General features: G+C 46.8%; 1 protein-coding gene across 2 annotated transcripts; it reads right to left on the reverse strand.

Annotated features, from left to right (window-relative positions):
* Positions 1 to 20625: 20625 nt before the first annotated feature.
* On the reverse strand, positions 20626 to 25315 carry LOC132002733 (protocadherin-8). 2 transcript variants are annotated; one of them, XM_059377845.1, is made up of 3 exons: positions 22775 to 25315; positions 22102 to 22309; positions 20626 to 21595 (listed from the first exon to the last, which is right to left on the reverse strand). In XM_059377845.1, the coding sequence occupies exons 1-3, from the start codon at positions 25112 to 25114 to the stop codon at positions 21222 to 21224; spliced, it is 2922 nt and encodes a 973-aa protein (XP_059233828.1). In that variant the 5' UTR covers positions 25115 to 25315; the 3' UTR covers positions 20626 to 21221. The 2 variants fall into 2 exon arrangements, with proteins under 2 accessions (XP_059233828.1, XP_059233827.1); XM_059377844.1 differs by having other exon boundaries at positions 22484 to 25315.
* Between the last annotated feature and the right edge of the window lie 911 nt (positions 25316 to 26226).

Raw genomic sequence — 26226 nt, forward strand, 5'->3', positions numbered from 1 at the left:
GAGGTGTGCACTCATTAAAACAATAACAGAAATAGGCTGCTCTGAAAAAGAAAGATCCAGGGAGCAAGGAATAGTTCTAGAAAGTTAAAAATATGAAATGGAAAATCCAATAAGACGACAGAGCAAAGAAGAGTCCACTTTAGTGACTTGGAAGATAAGGCTCAGGAAAAAGAGAAAAGGCAAAAAGGATTAATGCAGAAAGGCCCCAAATATCAATAGGATAGTGATTCCAGGCTCAGAGAACATGGGACAAAGGGAAGAAGGACATCATGGAGGAAATAGTTCTTTACACGAAAGGGAGACCAGAATCGTCTGTTCTAAAGAAGTCACTGAAAGCCACTGGAACTAATGTCAAAAGATCCACACCAGCAAATCCTGGGGAAATGAACAGATTCTAGGATAAAAGTGAAATCTGGAAAGCTTCCAGAAAAAGCAAAATCTTAGCTACTGTTGTGGGCAGTGGTAGTTTTGGTTTTGTCCTTCTTGTTTGCGTTTCCTTCTTTCCACGGCATTCAGAGGGGTCTGGAAATTATAGGATCTCCCCTCGTGTCCAACTCAGGCCACAGGGGAGTGTGATTAGGTCAGGATGGCCAGAGGACCCAAAAGGGCTCACTCAGAGTTTTCTTCAAGGTTTTCACACGTGTTCATGGGGAAGTGGGTCTCCCTTGGGTTATGTGGCTGCAGGAATGTTGGCTGTAGGTGGGTGTAGTTACTTTCTTGCATGAAGCAAGCTCGTCACAGTAGGAAGAATGAGCCTTACATATAGAAACAGACAAACAGAGCCGCAGGACCTGGAAAAGAGTCCTGAAGGTTCTGTTAGGGCCATTGGATTCAGCCACGCTGAAGCCGGCTCCACCTCTGGGCTTCCTGGGTGAGTTGATAAATTCCCTACTTTGCTGAAGCTGCTTTGATTGAGGTTTTTATAATATGCACCTGTCAGGGATTAAAAGTCAGACTGGCATCAGACTTCTCACTAGGTGCACAGGTGCTGGAAAATCAGACAGAAAAAAATCTTCCAAGTCCTGGCTGAAGATAATTTTGGATCTAGAATTTTCCATTCATTCAAACTAGCATTCTGGTGTGAGGACATGTAATGATTCAGGAGGCTTTCTATTCACAAAACGTCCCTGAAGGAATTCCTCAGGAACATGTATAGCAAAAAGGAAAAACAGATGCGAGAAGTAGGAAAGTGGAATATGGTGAATCATGTGGAGCAAAGTCTTGGGTAAAAGGTATAAATAATCCAAACAAATACTGATCCTTAATAAAAAGATCCATAATAGCTGGAAGCCACAATCGTGAATAGCTGTGTCATGGCCGGGAAATGCTGTTAGTGCACCAAGAATCTCACATGGTTCAGAAGAAACTGTGATACTAACTCTAGGCACTGACAGAAAAATTTAATTGTCGGGGCGCCTGGGTGGCTCAGTGGGTTAAGGCCTCTGCCTTCAGCTCAGGTCATGGTCTCAGGGTCCTGGGATCGAGCCCTGCATCAGGCTCTCCACTCAGTGGGGAGCCTGCTTCCTCCCCTCTCTCTGCCTGCCTCTCTGCCTACTTGTGATCTCTGTCTGTCAAATAAATACATAAAATCTTAAAAAACAAATAAGTAAAACCCAGGTCTAAATCAAACCATCCACACATGCAACATGCACACATACGGAGTTTATAAATAAGGGATGGGAAACTATTCCCAGGAAGAGGCTGACAAAAAGGGCCAGTACAGTAATATTAGTATCAGATAAAAATACACACACACACACAAGCAAAACTCAAGGCCAAATGCATTAAATGGAACCAAGAGCAATATTTTGCATGACCTTTTAGACAGGAACTGTGAACCAATCAACTGAACCGATAAGGGAGGTCAGGGAGGTGGCCAGATACAAAATCAACCCACACAAATGAATAGCTTGTCTAAATCTGAGTAAGAAGCCATTAAAAAATGAAAAGGCTAAAAAATGTGAATCACACAGTAGCAACAAACTTGACAAAATACCACAGATACTGATCTAATAAGCCGAAAAGGAAATGGGCAAAGCTGTTAATGAAAAGGAACCTCTGAAATGATACTGAGAACATTATAAAACAAAACAGACCGTAAAAAGAGGGGAAACACATTTCCTAAGCACAACAACTCAATACTGTAAAGACGACGATGATTCTCCCCCATTCAGCCGGCAAGTTCAGTGCAGTCTGAATAAGAACCCCATGAACCTGGGAAGAAAAAAGCACGAGAATAAGCAACATTTTAACAGGTCATGGTCCCAGAGTCCTGGGATTGAGTCCTGGATGGGACTCTCTGCTCAGCGGGGAGCGTGCTTCCTCCTCTCTCTCCGCCTGCTCTCTGTCAAATCAATCAATCAATCAATCAATCATTCTTTAAAAAAGAAAGAAACACTTTAAGAAGTAAAAGAGGAAGAGCTTACCCAGCCAGAAATCTAAATATGTTCCTAAAAATGTCATAATTACGAGTGCAGGTTGGTGCAAAAACTGACAGATTAGCAACACAGAATCCAGAATCCAGGAACAGATGAGTCTACCTACAGTAAAAAAAAAACAAAAAATCCTTTCAGCTGGTGGGGAGACAGTATGTAGAGAGGTGGTGGCCTGTGTGGTGCAGTCCATTGAGTTGGACTCTTGATTTTGGATTTTGGCTGGGATTGGGAATCCAGGATAGTGAAATGGAGCCCCACCTGGGACTCCCCACTGAGTGGGTAGTCCGATTAAGACCCTCCTCCTCTGCCCCTATGCCCCCTCCTGCTAAAAATAAATAAATAATAAAATAAAGTGTTGAGAAAATTACATATTTCTTTTGAAAAATAATATTAGATTTTGGGCTCACACTATCACAAAGGTGTGGTGAAGTGCACTGGGGGGTTATGCTCAAACGGTGAAATGTTGACCGCTGTTCTGAAAACTAATGATGTACTATATGCTGGCTAACTGAACATAATAATAAAAAATGATTTAAAAAAAAAGTAATCACAAAATTTAAATATAAAATCTAAATTTTAAAAATTACATATATTGAAAGAAAATGTAATTTAAAAAATCATGTTGAAGTGGAGAAGACCTCTTTATGTCAGACACAGACCAAAAACTCAAAAAAGGAAACACTAATGGATTTGACTATCTTGGGAAAAAAAATGAGTAACACCCCAAACAAGCTTGGCTGTGACAGGAAATGTTGGCAAGCTGTAAATACACAAAAGATCAACGTACATAATATTTAAAGAACTTTTTTTTTTTAAAGATTTTATTTATTTATTTGAGAGAGATTTATTGAGAGAGATCACAAGCAGGTAGAGAGGCAGGCAGAGAGAGAGGAGGAAGCAGGCTTCCTGCTGAGCAGAGAGCCCGATGCGGGGCTCGATCCCAGGACTCCGAGTTCATGACCTGAGCCAAAGGCAGCGGCTTAACTGGCTGAGCCACCCAGGCGCCCCTATTTAAAGAACTTTTAAGTCAACAGGCAGTTCCATAGAAAAATGGACAAGGAATATGGATAGGCAATAGAAATTAGAAATAGAAAATACAAAAAGTCACTATGCTTGCGAAAAATATTCACATTTATTTTTTAGGTGGGAGTGGAAGGGGAAAGGGAAAGAGAATCTCAAGCAGGTTCCATGCCCAGTGTGGAGCCCGATGTGACAGGGGGGCTCCATCTCACAGCCCTGAGATCATGACCTGAGCTGAAATCAAGAGTCAGAAGCCTAACTGACTGAGCCACCCAGGCACCCCTTACATTAGTAATAAAAGGGAAATGCAAATAAAACATGCTGTCAATTTTTACCCATAAGTTTTACAGTAATAAAAAAAACTAATGGAAACCTTTTGGTACTGGCAGAAGGAAGCTTTTGGCTACAAGTAACAGAAAGGCATGACTTAAACGGTCTTACAGAGTGAGTGGACATGCTACCGGAAATGACCAAAGTCTCTATAGAGGTGTGGCCAACTTCACATGTGGTGACTTCAATGGCTTGTAATGTCAGTGGGTTCCCAGGTTCCTTTTCTCTTTGCTCTGCTGAACTTTACCCTCAGGTTGTGTCTCTGATGTGACAAAAATGGTTGGGGGCCTCAGATATCACATCTGTTCCTGATAAGTTTCAAAGGAAAAGAGAATCTTCTATTTCTTGTGACCTTTTTAGGAGGGAGAAAGCCTTTTCAGAAGTTCCCTCAGGCAGGTTTCCCTTCAAGTTTCGGTAGCCTGGACCTGGGTCCCATGCCTGTCCCTGAACCCATCTCTGGAGAAGGGCTTGACCTTATCACCTGGGAAGCATCTACATGACCTTCCTAATGAGGCCATGAGGATATGGCTATGTTAGGAATAAACTGGTGTGGCCTGTTGATAGCTTTCTCTAAACAAACCAACAACAAAAAAAAAACCTTTCTATTTTATGTATTTATTTTTTAATTTTAATTTTTTTTTAATGTAAGCTCTGTGCCTACTGTGGGGCTTGAAATCATAACCCCAAGATCAAGAATTGCCAGCTCTACCAATGGAGCCAGTCTGGTGCCCCTAATGATATCTTTCAAAATGTAAAATTTGCACGTCCTTTGAATCATCCCTCCAACGCATCTAGGCCTCAGAAATATTGGCACTTGCATAAGAGACGTTTTCACAGATATTTACCTCAACGAGGCTTATTTTAAAAATTGGATATTCTCTGGATATCCATCAGTAGTGAGAAGTATATTCACACAATGCCATACACAGCAACAGTTTCAAAAACTCTAAGATATAAGTGAAAAAAAATCAAATTATAAAAATGCTACATTTATGTTATAAATACACATACAAATTACAACTATTTGCATACAAATGCCTAGAAAAGGAACTCAAAAGATATATGCTTCACTTCTAAAAGTCAGCATGTGGAATATGTAGATTAAGTTTGGTTTGGCTTGTTTTTCTTGCAATAATAGCTTGGACTATAAGGACTTTTTTTTTCAAAAAATGATTTTTTAATAATTTTTAAGTAAATTGACCTTATTCGTCCCGTTTATAAAGCGAGCAACAATATCTTAGTAATCTAGCTTCATTACAAGCTTATTAGTGGTATTTTAAACAAATTATTCTTTTTACAATTGACACACAGTGTTGCACATTAGTTTCAGGTGCACACTGTAGTGCTTGGACACATTTTTACATTATGCTGTGCTCACCACCAGCGTAGCTCCCATCTGTCACTGTACAGAGTGATCACAGTGTCATTGACTGTGTTCCCTATGCTGTGCCTTTATTTCCGTGTATCTCCCTCTCCCCTTCACCTGTTTTGTCCCTTTCCCTACCATGCTCCCCTCTGGTAACCAGGTTTGTTGTTTGTATTTATAGGTCTGATTCTGCTGACAATAAAGACACTTATGGGGGCACCTGGGTGGCTCAGTTGGTTAAGCATCCAACTCTTGATTTGGGGTCAGGTTGTGATCCTGGTGTTGTGGGGTGGAACCCCATATCGGGCTCTACACTCAGTGGGGAGTCTGCGTGAGGTTCTCTTTGTCTCCCTCTGCCCCTCCTCTCTTCCTCTGTCTCTCTCTACCTCTCCCCCAAAAGAAAATTTACCCCCCTGATGCCTTTGTGAATTCGCTGTGCCACTCCGGGGTGCCTCAGCGTATACGTGGGAACTGTGGGTTTATCATCTTGCGATGGCAAAACAGTTGCCTCAGCTCCAAGTGTACTTCTCCACACGACGATGTTCATGGAAGTAAGGAAGTACAGGCTTTCTTTCTCGTTACTCCTTGTAAACATTTTCAAGTTTATTGAGAAATAATTTCATATTATGAAATGTGCCTATTTTGAGTGTATGGCTAGATGAATTTTTGACAAATGGGTAGATAACAGAACACTTCCTAGGAAGTGCCTTTGAGCCTCTTGCTAGTCAGCCATCCTGCCAATTCCCAGCCACCACCGAGCTGCTTTCTATTTCTACAGATTAAATTTATCTTTCCCAGATATTCATAGAAGTAGAGCATGCAGGACAGACTCTGGTTCTGTGTAATGATTTTGAGATTCATCCGTGTTGTTGCACGTATTAGTGGTTCGTTCCTTTTTCTTGCTGATTAATATCCCATCGCTTGAATGTAGCACGATTCGTTTATCCATTCACCTGGTGACTACCATTTGGGTTGTTTTGAGTTTTGGCTACTATGAGCGAAGCTGTTGTGAACAATGAGGCACTAGTCTTGGTGTGCACATATGTTTTGTTTGTTTGTTTGTTTGTTTTGTTTATTTATTTATTTATTTTGTTTGTTTTATTTATTTATTTGACAGAGAGAGAGAGAGATCACAAGTAAGCAGAGAGGCAGGCAGGGATGGGGGTAGGGAGAAGCAGGCTCCCTGCTGAGCAGAGAGCCTGATGTGGGGCTTGATCCCAGGACCTTGAGATCATGACCTGAGCTGAAGGCAGAGGCTTAACCCACTGAGTCACCCAGGCACCCCTGCACATATGTTTTTATTTCTCTTGGATTCTCTCTCTCTCTTTTTGGTTTAGAGAGAGTAAAATGATTTCTGGAAGCACTCTCCACAGACTTTCACTTGGGTATCATTGGCCAGTCATGGGTCACCCTCATATAACCCCATGCAATTACTGGAAAGAAGAATAGGGTCACCTTGGAGCAATCCATTGCAATCATTTGGGGCTGGGAGGCCAAGGTCCTTCCTGAAACTTGTTGCTTCCCCAAATAAAATTAGAGTTCTATGAACACAGAAAAAAGGAAAGGATAGCCCTTGGGCACATGGTCAACTGTGTCTGCCTCTTTACTTTATCCGTGAGTACTTTTACCACAGAGTGTGGCGGTAGCATTTTTTCTGTGTCATGGCAAGAGCCTTCTCTCTGACATGAAGGTGCTTAAGTAGCTCTGTTCCTTATAGATACTCAACCATAGTCCTAGAAATAAGCCAAAAAGAGAAAAACATTAAAAAAAAAAATCTTGACAGTTAGAAAGATAATTGCTCTGGGGAATCTGATCGGAGGGCAGGGGTGTCATATGGAGAGAATTTTACCAACTGGCTGCCAGATGTGGGCCTGCCCTGGGCTGAGGCACAGCTGGTCTGCCCTGCAGTAAATCAGATGTGGGAGGCAAGTACCATCTGGCACATAAACTTGGCAGAGCTTGGGAAGAGAAGTTAACTCACGTGTGAAGTTATTATGATTACGGATGCACATGAGAGGCGCCCTGGCACCTGCGGCAGGGTGAGCTGCCTCCTTCCTTCCGGGTTCCTCTGCCCCCGCGGCCACGGAGCAGCCACAGAGGGGCTCCCTGGCCCCCAGCCCTTTGCTTCTGACTGGGGCGCTCTGCAGCTCCTGAGTTGCTCCTCACCGAGCCCTCCTCCCCTTGCTTGCCCCTCCCTTTCTCATGTTCTTTTCCTCTGAGTTTCTCTCCTTTACTTGTTAGGCTTCTGACATTCAGGGACCACATCTTATCTATTTTTGTTCTCTATCCTTACTCCCAGCATCCTGCCTGGGACAAAGTAGGTGCTCAGTAAGTCGAGAAAATGTCCTTGCCACAGGTAAGGACAAGAGGGAAGCCTTGTGCCAATAATGTTTCCACCTTGCATTTTTTGTGCCTGTTTCCAGATAGCTATTGATTAGTGACATGTAAGGACTCCAGCAAATGCACCCTTAGTGCGGATTTCAGTTTGTAAACTTTGCCCTAAGACAGCCCATTATTCCTAACTCTCCCTTATGTGCAACTAAGAAGAATCATAAACTATTCGGATCAGAAGGCACTGCTAGCGTGAGCATTTTCCAGATGAGAAGCCCAGAGAGTTGAAAGCCTTGCTCAAGGCCATTCTGGTGGTTGGTGGCAGAGTAGAAGAGCTGTTTATACCCCACCTTATTCCTGCAAGGGTTTAAGCCAGTTTCCAAGGATAACTAATTAATGAAGACAGCAAAATTACAATTAATTAGGTGAAGAAAGCAGGTAATTTAAAAAGCAGATAAACATGAGGTCAAAGCAGAAATTTATCCCCAAAGGCTGCCTACAACAGGCTAGCCGTGCACTTGACTCTAAATCTAGGGACGTGTGGGTGGCGCAGTTGGTCAGGTGTCTCAGGGCTCAGGGCTCAGGGCTGGATCTCAGGGGTGTGAGATGGAGCCTGATGATGAGATTGAGCTCTGCGTTGAGCTCCATGCTCAGCTTGGAGTTCGTTTGAGATTCTCTCCCTTCTCTCTCTGCCCCTCGCGCTCCTGCTGTCTCTCTCTAAAATAAATAAATAAATACATATTAAATATAAATATCTATGCATCTATACACCAAAACAGAAAGGAAACTTGGTCAGACACAAAGTCCATGATATGCATGAAAGAAACATAACCCAGTAGCTCTGAGAAGCATGGTCACTGTGGGTGCTGGTTCATGACGGGCATGGCTGGTAACCTGACAGGCACAGCTACGTGTGTCGCAATGGAAGTCCTCAACAACATCCTCAGGGTGCGCAGAGTGTCCCTTAGAGTGGAGCTGGCGGCTGATGGCAACACAGTGGAACTTATCCTGAAGTGAGTTCATAACTGTGGGTGTAGGGAAAAAAACCGAGAATCATCCTGAATTGCCGCGGAGGAAAGAATCTTGCAGAATTGAGATGTGAAAGAATTTAACTCAGAGTTCTGTGACATCAGGAGTACAATAATAATTACTGTTCTTAATTATGACCCAGAGGCATGGAAGACCCTAAAGTATTTTCTAAATCATCTAAGTGAAATGTTTTAAAAAAAGGTTCAGTCCGGTTTCCTATTAATTTTAACACTTAATTAAACACTGTCATCTGCTCTCACTGTTATGTCATATATTTGTTCTATCCCTTCAATTAGACTGCCACTTCTTCGAGGGCAGGGGTCCACATACAGGGAAAGGGCCATTTTACTTAACAAATGCAAGAGGAGTCCTCTAAGATTGACTTAAAAGGGGTGAAATCTCTGCAGGAGGAGGGACAGCTGGACTTTTCCACTGATCATTCTTTTTTTTTTTTTTTTAAAGATTTTATTTATTTATTTGACAGAAGACACAAGTAGGCAGAGAGGCAGGCAGAGAGAGAGGGGAAAGCAGGCTCCCCGCTGAGCAGAGAGCCCCATGTGGGGCTTGATTCCAAGACCCTGAGATCATGGCCTGAGCAGAAGGCAGAGGCTTAACCCACTGAGCCACACTCCCCATCCCGATATTCTGAGATCATTGTGAGTTTATATTGCTTCTGTCACAGAAATGGCAGGTGGTACTGCTTTCTCCATTAGTCCCATCCCTTTATTCTAGTCCCTTACTATGCCATAGCACATTCGAGACTAGTTCAGAATATGAAAAAAGACCTTATAAAAGGCTTGAGGATAATAGGAGGAAAATCATTACGGTGAGTAACCTATACACTCGAAGTTACAGCCCTTGTCAATATCAGCACCAACATGTGCTGACAGTATAGTACAGGGATCAGGAGCCCAGATCCCACTTTATGATCTAGTAACTGTTCCACTTTGGGTATGTTACTTAACCTCTCTGTGCCTCCTTTTCTTCATCTGTAAAAAGCAAATAATGGTACTTATCTCATAGAGGTAAGAGTTAAATGAACTCTTGTAAAAACAGTACATGAATATAATAAATATGGATAGGCTTTAATATAACTGAGCACTTTTCTAAGCCAGGCATTTTACGTATATTATATATATTCAATCTTCATATAATGTTCTGATTTTTAAAAAATTTATTTATTTATTAGGGGGAGAGAGAGAGCACAAGAAGGTAGAGTAGCAGGCAGAGGGAGAAGGAGAAGCAGGCTCCCCACTGAGCAAGGAGCCCGACATGGCACTCAGTCTCAGCACCCTGGGATCATGACCTGAGCTGAAGGCAGTTGCCTAACCAACTGAGCCACCCAGGTGCCTCTCTCTTAAGAGTCATTGAGAACCCAAAATAACTTTTGTTTATCTCTGCCTATAATTGCCACATGAGGAATTAAAACAGAAATTTAGATAATATTAATTAACTTAAAATAACAACAATAAGCCCAATACATATTAACAAAATGACAATTATGAAAAATAACTATATTTTCAAAACATTTTCTGAGAAAGGCATTATTTTACATTTTTGCCATTTTCTTTAATAGAAGAGAATTGGCATCTCATAATTGTTGTATTCAAACCTGGTGCAATATGTTGTTTTGGTTGTAGATGAGGGAAATCTGGCATTACACAGATATGTAGTTGGAGAAGAAAAGAGTATTTTACTAGACTTTCTCATAATTATGGTCCTCTTTGATACTGTACCAAAGCTCTACAAGAGGTAGTTTCATAAAGGCTAGTTGCAACGTGGAATCTGAAACTGTATCAGTGAACTTTTCATACTTTGTTACATTAAAATCCACTTGTTTATCTGGCGCTTTGAATGGATCCATTTACCCACCTATGACTTTTTAAAAAAAAATATTTTACATATTTATTTGACAGAGAGAGGGAGAGAGATCACAAGTAGGCAGAGAGGCAGACAGAGAGAGAGGGGGAAGCAGACTCCCCGCTGAGCTGAGAGCCCCATGTGGGACTGGATCCCAGGACCCTGCGATCATGACCTGAGCTGAAGGCAGAGGCTTAACCCACTGAGCCACCCAGGTGCCCCGACCCATGACTTTTTAACATTATGCATGGATCACTTGGAAAATATTGACTTACTGAGTTCTGCATATCATCTACATATTGAAGCATTCAATTGCTTCAATATAATATAATAATGAAGCATTAACATTTGTTAATGTAACTACCAGTCTCATTTCGAAAAACTTTAAGCATTGCATAACTGTCAAGCCCACAGTTTTCCCAAAATTCTACCTTTACCTTGAGAGTTTAAATCTCATTATTGAACAAGCACTATCATTGCTTCCTTCAAGTGACAGATTTACTTGATTCTTTTTTTTTTTCTTGATTAATTTTCAAGATGTCCGCCAGATGCCCACATTTGAATAACCATAGCTGTTGGCCAGTCATTCTTTCAGGTGGAAGTGGTGTTCCACAAACAGGCAGCTGGTTCAGTCTGTGATTTAGTCACACTAGGGCTTTTCTTTGAGACAAACATTGTACTTCTGTTTGTAGCAAAGGTGTTCTATGTGTACTTTCCGTTTCATCACAGAGAATATTAAAAATACATACTCGATGGTTGAGATTTAATAAAAGTAATAATTACTGCTTCATCAAGGTGGTCCTTGGGGACATTTTTCTCACAAGTGTGAGGAATACAATGATCATCTGGTGCCCCTGTCTTGATTCATGTTAAGGCATGAGCAATTTTATCCCCCACTGCCTCATGAGTGCAAATGTCAACACAATGAAAAAGGCAAATAACATCTTTGTGTTACTATGAAAAGAGATACTCCCTGAGGACCTTCCAAAAGATTCTAGGGGTCCCTGGGTGTTCAATGACCATATTTTGAGAATCACGACTTTTAACACTTTACCTCCTAAGAATCACCTCCAGCCCATCCAGAATCCTTTATGTCCAGACTCAGTAGATTGGGAGCCATCCCTGCTCTGTTCTACCAGAAAGCTACAGTCTGAATTCTCCTTTTCTGTCTCTTGCCTAGGTGCTTGCTGCTTAAAAGGACAAAGTCCTTCCGAATAAAAGGCGACTGTGTCTAATCCCAGGCGCATGGCCACACTAATCTGGGTGTGAACATCGTAAAGTCAACATTTATGTAGAGGTGCCTGTGTACAGTGTTAGGGGGATGGCTCGCGCTCTGTTGATAGAGCTCTCTCGGAGCCCCCGGAGATCCTGGCCTATTCGAAAATCTGTCGTGATGCCTAAACCCTGGTCTGTAAGGTTTGTTTTTCTTGCCACTCTACGTAATTGGCCAAGTGGTGTTGCTGACTCTGAGGTGCTCTTTGGAGGAGAGATGGGCTGCCAGAGGCATTATCCATGTATCCCAGACCCTCTTTGGCTTCTCTCTGACTGAGAAACTATATGCTCATGTCTTTAGGCTGTGATTATGTTCACCACTCATACGTTGCTATTTCTTCTGCCCAGAGCAGCGTTCAGCTGGGGATAAGAAGTGAGGGTCGGGGGAGGGTGGTTCAGTCATAATATTGAGGGTTAAAGACCTATGGAAGCCTGGGGCATGCTAAGAAATGAAGTGATCCTTCAAAGCCATACTCTTTTGTTATGGTTAGAAAAAACAAAACAAAACAAAACAAAACCCAATAACAACAAAAACAAACACTCGTGTACCCAAGCAATGGAAATTGACAAATGTGAAGGTTTTGTCATGTTCATTGTAGATCTATTTAAATAAAGAAATAAAACATTACAAACAAGATTTAAGTCCCTTAAGCCTATATCCTTTAAATATTCATTGCACATTTATTTTGAAGAATGGCAGTGAGAAAAGGCAGAGGATAAGCATCCTCTCTTCCTCCCAGCAGTTCAGCGTTCTCCAAACTTGCCTGCCCCATTCAGCAAATTAAAAACAACACCTTTAATGGACAGATGTTCCTTAGAGTGGTGGGCTGTCAGCAGCTGATTTCTCCCCAACTTTGCTAATCCCAATTTGCCAACTGCATGCTGTTCTCTTTCTCAGAGGAGTTCTGGAAACTAGTTGTGCATCTAGTTAAATTCCATGGGGATTTTGATGATGCTTCTTAGAAACTGGCTGTCTGTGCACTGCTTCGGTCTGTCCATTCCTCCATGCCTGGACGGAGTTATGTGAGCCCACACATTACTGGGTCAAGGATGTTCGTAGCTGTCTGTGTCCTAGACAGGAGCAAGAGAGAGCACAAACAACCCAGTCTTGCTCTTTTTCCTTCCCACCTCTCCACAGCTACCATAAATCAGATTGCCTGACTTTTTTTTTTTTTTTTTTTTTTTTTTTTTTTTTTGTTTAGCTGCATCTGAATCTAATGCCCTCAGACTAGAAAATTCCGTTATATCACTCAGCGCATGGCAAGAGCAATAGGCTTCTCTGATTAGTGAAGCAGAAGAGCAGAAATGAATCACAGCCCCTTTGTATTCTAGAGCATGGATCTGGGATGAGTGAATGCAGGAGGTTGGCCAAAGCACAACCCCAGTGACTCAATTCTTAAATGATTTAAAATGAACATAAGCCAGGAGACTTATGTTGAATAAATATCTCCATCTAATAAGCACTGGAGAGAGGGGTGAGGTGGTGGGGCTAATGAAAAGACAGGGAGGATACCTGCTTCTGATAATCTTTTGCTCTCAGTTTTCCTTTCTGTAGGATGGGGTCACTCATCATGATCAGTGACAGAGGGCTGTCATTGTGAGCTGTATATTTTAAAAACCTACTTGAAAAATTCCTTACAAGAAATCAAAGACAATTTCACAGGGACAAGAGTTGGATTTTATGCCATAAAAGGAGAAAATAATAGACCTAGGCTTCCAGATCCCCTCAACATCCAACCAGGAAAGCAGGAATTACTCTGGCTCTTCTTAGAAAACTGGATGGGATTTCAGGGCTCTTGCAAGTTGAATGGAATAAAAGCTAGAGTGCTAAGCTTTCCAACATTTGAGAATCAGAACAGGATAGGACCCTAAGAATGCCTGAAGAGTAGAAGAAAGGGCATACCAAGAATTTGCATAAACTAATAACAAATAAGCTTGGGAGGAAACTTAAAGGGTACTTTATTTGACCCCCAAACCAGATCCCCTCACCCCTTATTCCATCAGCTGATTGTCTTACCTTGGTTTGGAAGTTTCCAGTAATAGAGAATTACCACCTCTTGGGGTAGCCCATCTTAGTTTCGAGTATCATGCATTGTTATAGATTGTTTACCAAATCTCCCCCATGAAAGGTTATTGCACTGAGTCCCCTCATCCGCTAAGCCTTCTGCTCCGGACATGTCCCAGTTGGTCCAGGTCCCTGTCGAGGTGTACCATTCAGAGCTGTGCACAGCACTCCAGTGGGAGCCTAACCATCTATGGGCATGGAATGGCCATCAGCAGACTTTCCCAGGCCCTCTTCAACCTCTACTGACCCCTCTCACCCCAGTGCTGTGGTAGTGGAGAGATGTGGGGAGGTGGGGACATGGGGCTGCTGATGTCTTGGTAGATGGAGTGGGCCCTGCCTTTTGAGCTCCAAGCTTCACACTCATGATCTCACTCGCTCTCTGATCAGGGATTTTCTCTCTGTTCTTTGTGCCTGTGACAAGCACAGAGTTAAGTACACGAGAGACACTGGTTAAAGGTTATATTCTACAGCTGAAATACTACCAGGTAAAACCTGGTAGACTCACAGAAAGTATGTCTTGGCTTTACAACGCATAATCTCCACAGTGTAGTGAGTAGTTCTCCAAGGGCGGTCTATGGACCAGCAACAGTAGCATCCCCTGGGAACCTGTCAGAAATACAAATTATAGGACCTCACCCCAAGCCTATTGTATCAGAAGCTTCTGGACTGGGGCCCAGCACTCTGCGTTTCAACAAGCCCTCCTGGTGATTCCAATTTGAGAAGCTAGAGTGGGCGCTGTTTGTGCCCCACCAACACCCATCCATGGAGACTGCGTACTCCTTCCTAGCCGCTGTGAGCAGCCAAAGGCTCATAAAGTCTCGCTTCTCAGGAGCGCTTTCTTCTCCTGCCCATATGCTGGCTTCCCTCCCTTTCTCCTGAGAGCATGTTTTCCATAAGAGATTTTCACAAGGATCCCCAACTCAGGCTGTGCTTCTCAGGAACAACCACCAGAAGTTATATGAAGAATTGAAGGACTTACGAAGATACTTAAGAGTTTCACAGGGGTGGGGCGCCTAGGTAGCTCAGTGGGTTAAGCCTCTGCCTTCGGCTCAGGTCGTGGTCTCGGGGTCCTGGGATCGAGCCCCATATCGGGCTCTCTGCTCAGGAGGCAGCCTGCTTCTCCTCCTCTCTCTGCCTGCTGCTCTGCCTACTTGTGATTTCTCTTCCTCTGTCAAATAAATAAATAAAATCTTAAAAAAAAAAAAAAAAGTTTCACAGGGTACCTGGAAAAATTTAGATAGTTTGGGAGAGTGGGCTCTTAGTGACATTCATATGGAGCTGCCGACTGGGAGATGCCCCACCAAAGGCACAGGGAGGAACTCCAGAGGCAGAATGGTGACATTGAATTTCTTCCCTGGGCGGGGATGGCTGACCTGGCTCTTAGCATTCCTGCTGCGTTTTGGCATGTTCATTAGTTCATTCTCAGGCCTCCAATGAGGCCCGTGATTAAGGGCTTTGGGCGGATGAGCAGAGTGAATCACAAGGAGGTTAAGTGATGGCTGAGAGTCAGTTGCTGAATAAAATGGAGAGTCCATCCCCATCCTCTCAGCACGACTGCCGACAGCGTGGTTCTTCCTCTGAGGGTCTAGGAACATTCATTAGGAGCAAACCTTCACCTCCTCAACAGCTGCGTTCCTAGAACTGATAGGAAGAAAAATTAGCAAACTAGACAAAGTCTCCATAAAATCAGAGCCCAATATCCAACATGTAGCTTAGAGAACAACTAGATGCCTTCATCAGCGATGGTTTGCTGTGTTGGCCTAGAACAAGGTATAAGATTCGCCAATTACTTGAATTGGGGCCCTGTTGCTTTAGTTATCAGCGTGGACTGGGCCGCGTCGAATCTCCAGATCCACAGTGTCCACACATTTCTGGAAGTGGCTGAGTTGGGTCTCAGAGGTGCACCTTCGTTGAGATTGGAAGATGGGGAGGATTTGGTCTTCCGCCGGTAAGGTGGCTGGTGCGATTTTTGTGGCCTTCCAGCACTGTTCCCGTCACTAGGCCAGCTGGGGGGTGGATGAGATGCTGGATCCGTTGGTCATGTCTGATTTGGCGGCATATTTAGCACCATCCCCTTGTGGGCGGGGGTGGGGGGGGTGGGTATGTCAACTTGCAGATGCAGAGTCTCTTGGCTGTGGTGTGTGACCATGACCTTTTGTGCTTGGCTCGGTAAATCATTTCATTCAGCAAGTCCTTTTTACTGAATCCTGATTATGAACCAGCCAGGTGCTGGGGAGAGAGAGATGAAAGACACAGACAGTCCTTGATGTCATGGGCCACCGGGGGAGATAGAGATGCCGAGCAGCAATTACCTTCAGTTTGGTAAGTGCTAAGGAAGAGGTGCCCCCTGCCCAGTCTGGCTGGCAGCTGAGAGAGGTGGATTCTCGGGCAGTTTTGAAGGATAAGAAGAAAGGACCATAGAAGACGAAGGTGGGGAGAGGGGGAGAGGAAATGGAATGCCAGTCCTGGCAGAAGGGCCTACATGGAGTGGGAAAACCTAAGTAGATCCTTGTGGCTGAAGTGCCAGGTGTGCATAGCAGGTGGGCTGGTGGGAAGTAGGGCAGCAGCAGGACTGAGTCTGGGGAGGGAGGTAGGGGCCAGAGCACCAAGGACCTGGGATGCCGTGGATGGCACTGCCAACTTTATCCTAAAGGTGATGGGCAGTCATGCAGGTATTACTGGTAAACTGGGAGATCAGATGTTTAGAGAAGGTCTTTGCAGCAGCAGTATGGAGGGCGGAGTGCAAGGGGACAAGCAGAGCAGAGAGGTTTGTACTGGAACCCAGGGAAGACACAATGGGAGCTTGAGTAAGGCGGTATTTCTTGTTCTGTATCTGACAGAAGTCGACTTGAATCCCAGCCCCTTCTGATATTAGCTGTGTGGCCTCAGGCAGGTCTCTCCTACTTACCTTACCTCTCCCGAGTCTCACTTTCCTCATATGCGAGATGGCTTCATGAGGACGGACGTCACAGAGTTGTGAGGATTAAATGTAAAGTGCTTGGTGCAGGGTCTAGAGCATGGTAATGGACACCCCCCCACACCCCCCCGCCAAAGTATCTTTGCTCTTGTTCTTAGGCTGCCATCCTGATCTGGACAATCCCCCTAAAAGAACGTACTGAAGCAAAGACTTGGATGCAGGAAACTGATGTGGGAGAGGATCCCAGGAAGCACAGGTGGCTGAGAAAGAGGAGTGCCAAGGGGGGGGGATGTCACTGGGCGGGCTGCTGTTGTAGGCAACTGGGGCTCAGCGTCACCTGGGGATCTTAGGGGAACTGTGGAGAACACAACTCAAAAGTGTCCCTCCGAGAGATTGGAAAGCTGGGGTGTTTAGCCACCAAACTCAACCCCAAGTTGACTGATCTTACAACCCCTGCTCTTCCATATGGCTCTGCGCACAGGCTGAATGAGCTCAGGGGGCCCCACCACAGAAGCCTCTTCTATCTGGGAGCCCCACGCCCTCAGGAAGTCCTCAGCAGCAGAGACCGACGTTGGCAGTGGAGGCGATCACAGTGCACCCGGGAGTGTCCTCTAGAGCTTGGGTGGACTCAGAGTGGGGACTAAGCAGAGGAGCCTATCTGCTGCAGGGGCACTACGGAAGCCCGAAAAAGATACTTAGAAAATAGAATCAACCAATCTTGGTGAGTGGAGGAAAGTAATAGGGTGGAGTCTGAAAACAACGTGTATTTTGGGTTTGGTCTATGAAATGCAGTCCTATTCACTGAGCTTAAAACAATGGCTGGGGGCTAGTTTTGGGGGGGTAATGGTGGCAGGGAAAGGGGGATGATTATGATTTTCATTTGAACACACTGAGTTCTAAGTGTCCACGATATAGCCACGTGTCACAGTGGGTTGGCAAATGGAATCTCCCCTAATTCACATTAAACTATGTGGGTTTCACTCTGACGTACTGAAATTTGTTTTACAAGTTTTGTGGGAGCAAATCCTGTTTTCTGATAACAAGTGAAGACTCCCCCACTCCACCCCCGCCCGGGGAAAAAGGCACATTTAATCTGGCGGTTTAAGTGATGGCTTTAAAAACAGGCTGGTGTCTCTTTCTACCTGCTGTTCACTTATTAGGCGACTTTGAACCTGTTGGTGAATTCCATTGCAGATTATTTTTCTCTGAAGAAAAGGAATAACAGATACTCCCTTGAGTTATTGCATAGCTGTTGAAAACGAGACAGCATTTTCAAAGCCCTTCTGAGTTGTTGCAAAGCACAGTGCCCCATCAAGCATTGTATTATGTTGCTTTGGTTTGCTTTTAAAACTTAAAGCATTCCAATTATCCTGTTGTTACTGCATTTGATACTAAAGTGAATATGCTTGTTTTCTAAAATGGAATTTTTAGATGGTAAAACCTTATATGTGCCAAGTGAGATAAGCCAGATAGCTAATTATGGCACGGAACACATCCTGATTATATATATATATTTTTTTTTCTCTCCACGTGCATATATATTTGTATTGGAGAGGTGCATCTGTTTTCACTCTATTTCAGAATGCTTTTTTCAATAGATGTTGAAACCACTTAGATTTTAATTTTCTGAAGTGGTTTCTTTGATGGATATTTTATTATAGGAAGCATAGGACATCCAAGTCAATGGGGCCAGATATAAAACTATGAAATAGGTAAAGTCTGGCTGTAGCTTTCTCTTTCAAGGTGACCCCCTACTTCCCCGAGGGCTTTCCCATGTCCCTCTGCTCACTGCCACGGTGCCCGAGGGTTGTGGCCCTCCACTTAAGGGTGTTTGTGGTACCATCGCAGATCACTTTGTGAACTAGCCTGTGCTGTTTACTTTAGCCACACTTGTTCGCGGAGTGTTGAGTATACACGAAATTCTTGACTACACAAAGTGGGAGAAGTGAAGAAAGCAAACCAGTGGCAGAACGAGGCCAGACACCCTGAATCTGTGTCATTTTTCTTAGTGGTGGGACCACACTGATAGTTACAGTAGAGACTGTCTTTCAAGTAAGCTAAGGAAAGGGAAGGATGAAATGTAGCAAGTATAACCATGGGATGGGCATTGTTCTAAGTATTCTGGTCATTTAATTTAATAAAGCAGCATATTTTCTTAGAGATGTGCTTGAAAGTCAACATTTCTAGAGAAAAGCATAAAGCCTCCTTTATCAAGCTCCCGTTTCTCTGAGAGCTCCTGCTGTTGGCCCTTAGAAGACCTCTTCCATTTCTCTCTCCTCTCCTCCCTCTCTCTCCCTCCCTCTTTTTTTTCTTTTTTTGTTTAAACAATTTTAAGAATTGATTTTTTTTTTTTTTTTTTTTTTTTTTTTTTTTTTTTTTTTTAAGATCCAAACAATAATAAGATCTTTTCATGGTCACTCTTCTAAGGGAAAAATGTGACAGTGAAGTTTTGACAACTGATTTTTTTGGAGTCATGAAATAGTTTGCGTGGAACAAAAATGAAGTAATGACAATGACATTATTTTACTCTTGAAGGGCAAAGGCAGGAAGCACATTCAGAGATTGGGTGCTTTTAGGCTGCAGCATGGGATTATTCGTTCTTCTGCTCTGCACTTGATAGGACTAGCTCAAGAATAAAGAGGTAGTTGTTAGAATGGGAGTCCTACCTAGAGGTCTCTCTGCTGGGGACAGGTCATCTTGGCTCTGGAGCTGTCTGGAAACCTAGCCACAGCCAATATTTTCTTTTAGAGCCTGAGGTCTGGGCAGCCCAACTCAGCTCAGTTGCCTAGAGAAATGGCTGAACTTTGTGCAGGCCGTGGGTGGCAAAGCTCTTCTGTGTGCCCGCCCTGCTGTTCAGCTTGGAGCCACCACTGGTTTCAATTATGACTTCAACAGGCAGCTTTGAGGGCTCCTCTATTCATTATAGTGCCTCACACTCTATAATTAGTAACGAAGGGACACAGGCACTTCACAAATATAAAGGGCTAAACAATAATCAGGCAGTAAAGGCAATGCATTGGGACTTTTCCACCTCTTTGTTTCTTTCAAGTTAAAAAAAAAAACACAAAACCAAAACCAAAACAGAAATCCTTCTTGTTTCTTCATTTTATTTTCTTGCCTGGAATAATCTGGTTTTGAGCCTCATGCTGGCCACTTATCAGCTTTGTGACTTGGGGCACCTGACCAGTTTCCTTATCTGTAAATCTCATGGGGGTCGTCGTTTGAGGATTACATGAGATAATCCATGAAGAGTGCTTTATAAGGAATTGGCTCATATTAAAGCCTGCTCAGTAAATGTTTGCGCTCGTTATTATTTTAATTTCAAATGAAATGAATGAGGAGAATATTAAGACATAGACATAGGTCTTTTGAGTGTCTTTTTAAAAACCTTCCATAACATTAAGTACATACAAGCGCACAAATAGATTGGTATAATTAACCCCCCACTTGCCCACGTATCCATGCCACAGTTGACAAGGATCAGTATTTTACCAGTCTTGTTTCATATAGCGCCGTGTTTTCTTCTAGACTATTTGAAAGCAAATCCCAAGTACCATGTCATTTCACCCATACATTTGAGTGTGTTTTTGCTATTAACATCTTAATATGCTAAGAGATCCTTGAGACTATGTCTTCTTAACCTCGAACTGCAGCTCTTAGGGGAGTTGCTGCAGTTGGTAAAAACTCAACAGATGTTTAATTAGTGAATGAACAGCCCAAACAGCTTTCTCTACTTTTGGTAGATGCTCCATAAATATCTGTTGAGTGAATAAATGAGGACAAGAATTTTATAGAGTGCCTGATGTAAATGGAGATGCACATGATTTACAAAATAAAGTATTTTTAATACTCAGATGAGACTTTCCAATACTTGGAAGTTTAATATTGCTGTGAATATTAATAATGCCCAAATAATTAGCACTTGAAAGGTTTAATTCTGACACTCAGATTATTTGTGAATGTCTAACTGTAGGCAACTTTGTGAAAAGCAATTAGCAGATTCTTCAAACACATGACAAATCCTTTATTACTGTGCTTACAAGTGACACGGTTTGGTTTACAGAAAACCAAATGTAATTAAATAACATTGAACTTGAAATCTACCACAGACTCAAGATATACAAGGTATACTTGGCAAGGCAAAAATTCTCAAACACTAGGTTGTTTCAGGTGAAAGATAAATTTCCATTAAGTAACTCCCACTTTTTTTTTTTTTTGTCTTACAGACAGTTCCTTTGGCAATAACTTCCACTTTAGCTTTTATTATATAAAAATATAACAAAATTTCATTATATACAAACATTACATTACACAATGTACAGGTTAAAAACACTAAGAAAATGGCAAGCTGCAAGTGAAATTAAAGTCAATAGCATGATAAGAAAAATTAAATACAGCACACATTTCATAAAAATTACATTAACTACATTTTTGTTTGCAAATACCAAACAGTACCAATGTGATTGGAAAGAGCTTCCAACAGCTTCATTTTAAGGCACATCTTGCATATTTAATATATACAACACTGAAACCAGTCAATAACTTAGGGGCTTCTCAGAGTGACCTGTATAAGTTGTGAACACATGCAGCATGGGGTTACACATTTTCATTGGCTTCCTTCTTTGGGGACAGGTACCTGCCAGGGGGGGACTGGTAGAGGGGTACCCCGATCTCCTGCAAGTCTGGGAGCCTCCCTGGACGAGGAGGAGAGAGCAGGGTGACTGTCCTGTCATAGTCCCTGTGGAGCACTTTCTCATAGACGCTCTGCAGCCCCACTGTCTTGGGCAGCTGGGCCTGGTAGTAATTGTCCCTGCGGAGAGGATCTCGAGGCAGGGACGTGCTCTTACAGAAGGTAGACATCTGCGCTGGTGGGTGAGGCGGGGGATGCGTGTTGGGCCCCGCACATGACGGGCTCCAGCAGCGGTCAGAGTGGCCCAGGATCTTACACTCAGCGGTGCACGCCCACAGTCCTAACATGAAAGAGGAGAGAGCATGAAGATTATTACCGAAATTGTGCACAACTGCGCCTCCCTCTCCGGAATGTCAGGCAGGGTCAGGGCGACTGAAAAGAAAAGCGGGTGTGAGAGTGAAGACGGTGATTCAAGATTGGAAAGAAATGCTGCTTCCTATAAAGCCACCTTTATACGAAATTGGCTCAGCTTCCTTTGCTGGAATCAAGTTAAGAAACTGCGGGGCAGAACCACCCCCTCCATCTCCTCCCCCCCCCCCCCGCCCCCCAAAGCTAGCATCACTCCTTGTCTCCACCTAACAGGATGGGAGTGTTCTTTATTCAAGGGTTGGGGGGCTGCCTCGACGTGATATTTTGAAATCGGCTGTCTGAGGAAGGCAGGGGTCTCTAACTGGAGAACTGAAAAAAGTGGGGAAGAGGGAGGGGGCTGGGAACGGAGATTGACAGGAGGGCAGCAGGGTAGGGAAAGGAGGAACGCAGAACTTGGCAGGAAAGAAGAGTCCTCACCACTCTGCATGTGGTTGATGAGATCCTTTTTCAGAGCGTCCCCGCTGATGTCGGAATCGCTGTCGTTGAAATCACTGTCCCCTTTGCCGCTGTCTTTGCCGCTGAACTTCTCCGCTTCTCGGCCCGAGATGGTGTTGAAAGAGTGTCCTTTCCAGACCGCCACAGGGGGCGCCGGCTCCTTTCCGAAGCCGGGGGAGGCACCGTAGGGCTGCAGCAAGGAATCGGGGAAGCGGGGCGGGCGGGAGAGGGGGTGAGACCGGGGTTGGACAAGAAACAAAGAGCAACAGGTTAGGCATCCAGACACACCCAGACCCCTCCAGTCCCTTCCCCCAGCCTGTCCGCGGAGCACGGAGGGGGGCGCCCAGCCGAAGGAAGGCCTCACCTCGGCGTGCGCGCCGCGGAGTCGCTGCTGCCCCTCGAAGTGACAGGAGCTTTCCCCGGTGGCGCTGCCGCCCTCCGAGCCCGGCACTTCGGCCGCGGCGACCGCGGGCGGGGGCGGATCGGCCGCGGGGCTGCCAAAGGGCGCTTTGCCGCTGCCAGGGAAGGTGAGCACGTCGAACATGTTGGGTCTGGGCCCGGCTCCCCGGGCAGCCTCCTCCGGGGAGCCGGGAGCCGAGGCTCCGCCGCCCGCCGCCCCGGGCCGCTCTTCCCGGCGGGCCCCCCCTTTGCGCACCTCCTTCTTGCGGCGGTTGCAGGTGGTGGCGATGGCGATGATGGCGGCCAGCAGCAGCGTGCAGCTCCCCGCCAACACGATGATGACGATCAGCGGCGTGTCCCACTGTAGCGCCGGCCCCGACGCCGCCAGTCGAGAGCCTGGCGGGCGGGAACGCTCCGGGCTCCCCGCACTGGCGGGCGCCACCAGCCCGCGCCCGCCGCCTGCTGTCACCACGAAGCTGACGGTGGCAGTGGTGGAGAGAGGGGGGCGGCCGCCGTCGGATATGACCAGCAGAGCCCGGAACACGCGGCCTGGCGGCTCCTGCGAGAGGTCGCCTGTGAGCACGATCTCCCCCGTGCGGCGGCCGATGGCGAAGGCTTCTCGCGGCTCCTGCTGCAGCAGCTCGAATGCCAGCTCCCCGTTGGCGCCATCGTCCCCGTCCCGGGCCTGCACGCGCGCCACGGCAGTGTCCCTTGCCGTGCGCCCGGGCACCGCCACTTCTAGGGTCCCGTTGGCCGGCGCTGGGTGCACCAGGACCGGTGCGTGGTCGTTCTGGTCCAGTATTCGCACTTGCACCAGGGCGCTGCTGGAGAGCTGAGGGGAGCCACCGTCGCTCGCCTGGATGCGCACGTCGAGCTGGCGCAGAGTCTCATAGTCGAAGCTGCGCAGCGCATAGATGGCCCCGGTGGCCGGGTCCACCGACACATAGGTGGACACGGAGCCCCCAGCACGGCCCACTTCTGCCTCCAGCAATCGGTAGGTGACCTGCCCGTTGCGGCCCAGGTCGGGGTCCCGGGCGGCCACCGTGGCCAAGTAAGCGCCGGGAGGGTTGTTCTCTCGCACCGACACCTCGTAGACCGGCCGTGTGAAGAGTGGTGCGTTGTCGTTCTCGTCACTCACGCGAACAGTGTAGGGCCTCACGGTGCGTAGCGGGGGCGCGCCGCGGTCCTCGGCCACCAGCGTCAGGTTGTACTCGGCAATGCGCTCGCGGTCCAGCGAGGCCGCAGTCACCACCAGGTAGCTGCCCGCGTAGGCTGGCTGCAGCCGGAAGTGCTCGTGCCCGTAGAGGGCGCAGCGCACCTGCCCGTTGGCACCCGAGTCTCTGTCCGAGGTGCTGACCAGCGCCACCAGGCTCTCGCGCGCCGCCCCCTCTGGCACCAGGGAGACCGCGCCGGCCTCGGGCGTCCCGGGACGCGTCGGCGAGGTCGCGTCCGCACCCCCGAGAGCGACGGCGGCGGCGACGGCAGCGAAGGGAGAGGCGGCAGGTGCGCCCGGGGCGGCCAGCGGGGTGATGGTGATGTCCGGAGCGTTGTCATTGACGTCGCGGATGCGCACGATGACCTTGCAGGTGGAGGCCCGGGGCCCAGGACCACGGTCCTGGGCCCGCACGTCCAGCTCATAGGTGTCCTGGCGCTCGTAGTCCACCGGTCCTGCCAGGGTGAGGCGGCCCGAGCGCGGGTCTAGGCGGAAGAGGCGGCGCGCCTCGGGCGGGGTGCGGGCACCGAAAGAGAACACCACGTCGCCGTTGGGGCCCTCGTCGGGGTCGGCTGCGTCCAGGTCGAGCAGCAGCGAGCCTACAGGAGCGTCCTCCGCCAGCTCCACTTCGGCCACCGCGCCCTGCGGGAAGGCCGGGCTGTGGTCGTTGGCGTCCAGTACTCGCACGCTGAGGGCGGCCGTGGCGGAGCGCGGCGGGCGGCCGCCGTCCTGGGCCACTAGCTCCAGGCTATAGGCGGCCTGGCTCTCGCGGTCCAGCTCCTGTAGCAGCACCAGGTCAGCGCACTGGGCGCCGTCCGCGCGCGTCTGCAGTTCCACGCGAAAGGGGCTGTGAGGCTCTGCCAGGCGCACGCTCTGCAGACCGTTGGCCCCTACGTCCTCGTCCACAGGCACCTCTAAGGGGATACGCGTGCCCACGGCCGCGCCCTCGGACACCTCCACGGGGATCTGGGCCCGGGGGAAGCGGGGCGCGTGGTCGTTGATGTCCCTCACCTCCACTTCCACGTGCACCAGCCGGAACTGCTCCTGTGAGAAGCTGACCACGTCGAAGGCCAGCACGCACTGTGGCGCTTGGCCGCACAACCGCTCCCGGTCCAGGCCCGCATCCCCGACGGTCAGCTGCCCGTCGCCCTCGCGCACCTGGAGAAGCGAGCTATTGAACTGCTTCATCAGGCGGAAGCTCGTGTCTCCGGATACTTTCATATGCAGGTCCTCAGCCAGGGTCCCGATGACCGTACCAGGGGCATCCTCCTCGAAGGTGCTGTATCGCACTGTCTTGCTCTGGGCCACCGAGAGCACCCAACAGAGGCTGAAGAGCTGTAAAGGGAAAAGGCAGGGGCTGCCCCCGCGCCTCACTGGACTCATGCCGCCAGCCCCAAGTGCTATTCCAAGAGGCTGAGTAATTCCTCTCTGGTTTGCAGGTCCGGGTGTGAGTCGCAGGCTCCTAGGAGCACGCTCTTTGTGAGCCCTGTGCGGAAGGTCTGCGGGCTGCAGCTCGAGGTTCCGGCGGGCTGAGGACGCACCGACCTCCCCACACCATACGCCTCTCCCTTCCTTCTCCCTGCTGGAGCTGTGCGCCGCGCGCCGCCTCCGCTTTTATAGCAGCCGATATGCAAATTACCAGAGCCGGGCAGCCAATGGCAGCTTCGCCCTCTCGCCGCTCCTACGCCAGCCTCTGACAATCCCTTTAATGTGGAAAGGCTTAGAGGGGAAAACAAGAAAGGAAAATTAGGGAATCTTTTCTTTGTTTCTTTAACTCCTTTCGCCTTTTTCCCCCTTTCCTGTCAGCGCCCTGAATACAGAGGAGTTGGCACAGGTCGCCGGGAGTAAAAAGGAGTGGATGGTTTTGTTAATTGTGCCTGTCTGGGACCCGCGACCTAAATTGAGAACAAACACGCCGGGATTTCGCCTTAGTGGTTTCGGACCCCCCACCCACTCTCAGCGTTTTGCACGTTGGAAGCTTCCGAACCTCGCCCTTTTCTCTCCACCTACTTGTTCAGCATAATAAGGTTTTGTTAGTGTTTTCTCCCAGCTCCTCGAGGCACGCGGAAATAGCGTCGCGGTTTAGGAGCCCCAAGGATGAGGAAAAATGGATTTTATTCAAATTTGTGTACGCAATTGTGCTTTGCTCGTGTGAGCCTCGGCGATCAGGGCTGCCACTTCCCTTTCAGAAGAGAGCTCTGCGATGTGTTAGTATGCATGTCACTGTCCAAATGGCTTTCTTAAGCCCTGGGCACTAGCTGGCCAGGGGGAAAAAAAAGTTCCAAATAGGATTTAGCATAAGCTTGAGGAGATTTGGAAAGGTTTCAAAGATCAGACTGTATCAAAGGCTTATGAAACCCTCGTTAGCAGTGGAAGTAGAATGGCGTGGCAGGCGATCCCATTGGAGGCCCCAATGTCTGTATTATTTCACTGTGACAAGCTAAGGGGAGAGAAAGTTGAACAGTTTCCACAGCGGAGTTGGGCTAACTTGAATA

The sequence above is a fragment of the Mustela nigripes genome, chromosome 15 (assembly GCF_022355385.1).
Source record: "Mustela nigripes isolate SB6536 chromosome 15, MUSNIG.SB6536, whole genome shotgun sequence".
Classification (NCBI taxonomy): Eukaryota; Metazoa; Chordata; class Mammalia; order Carnivora; family Mustelidae; genus Mustela; species Mustela nigripes.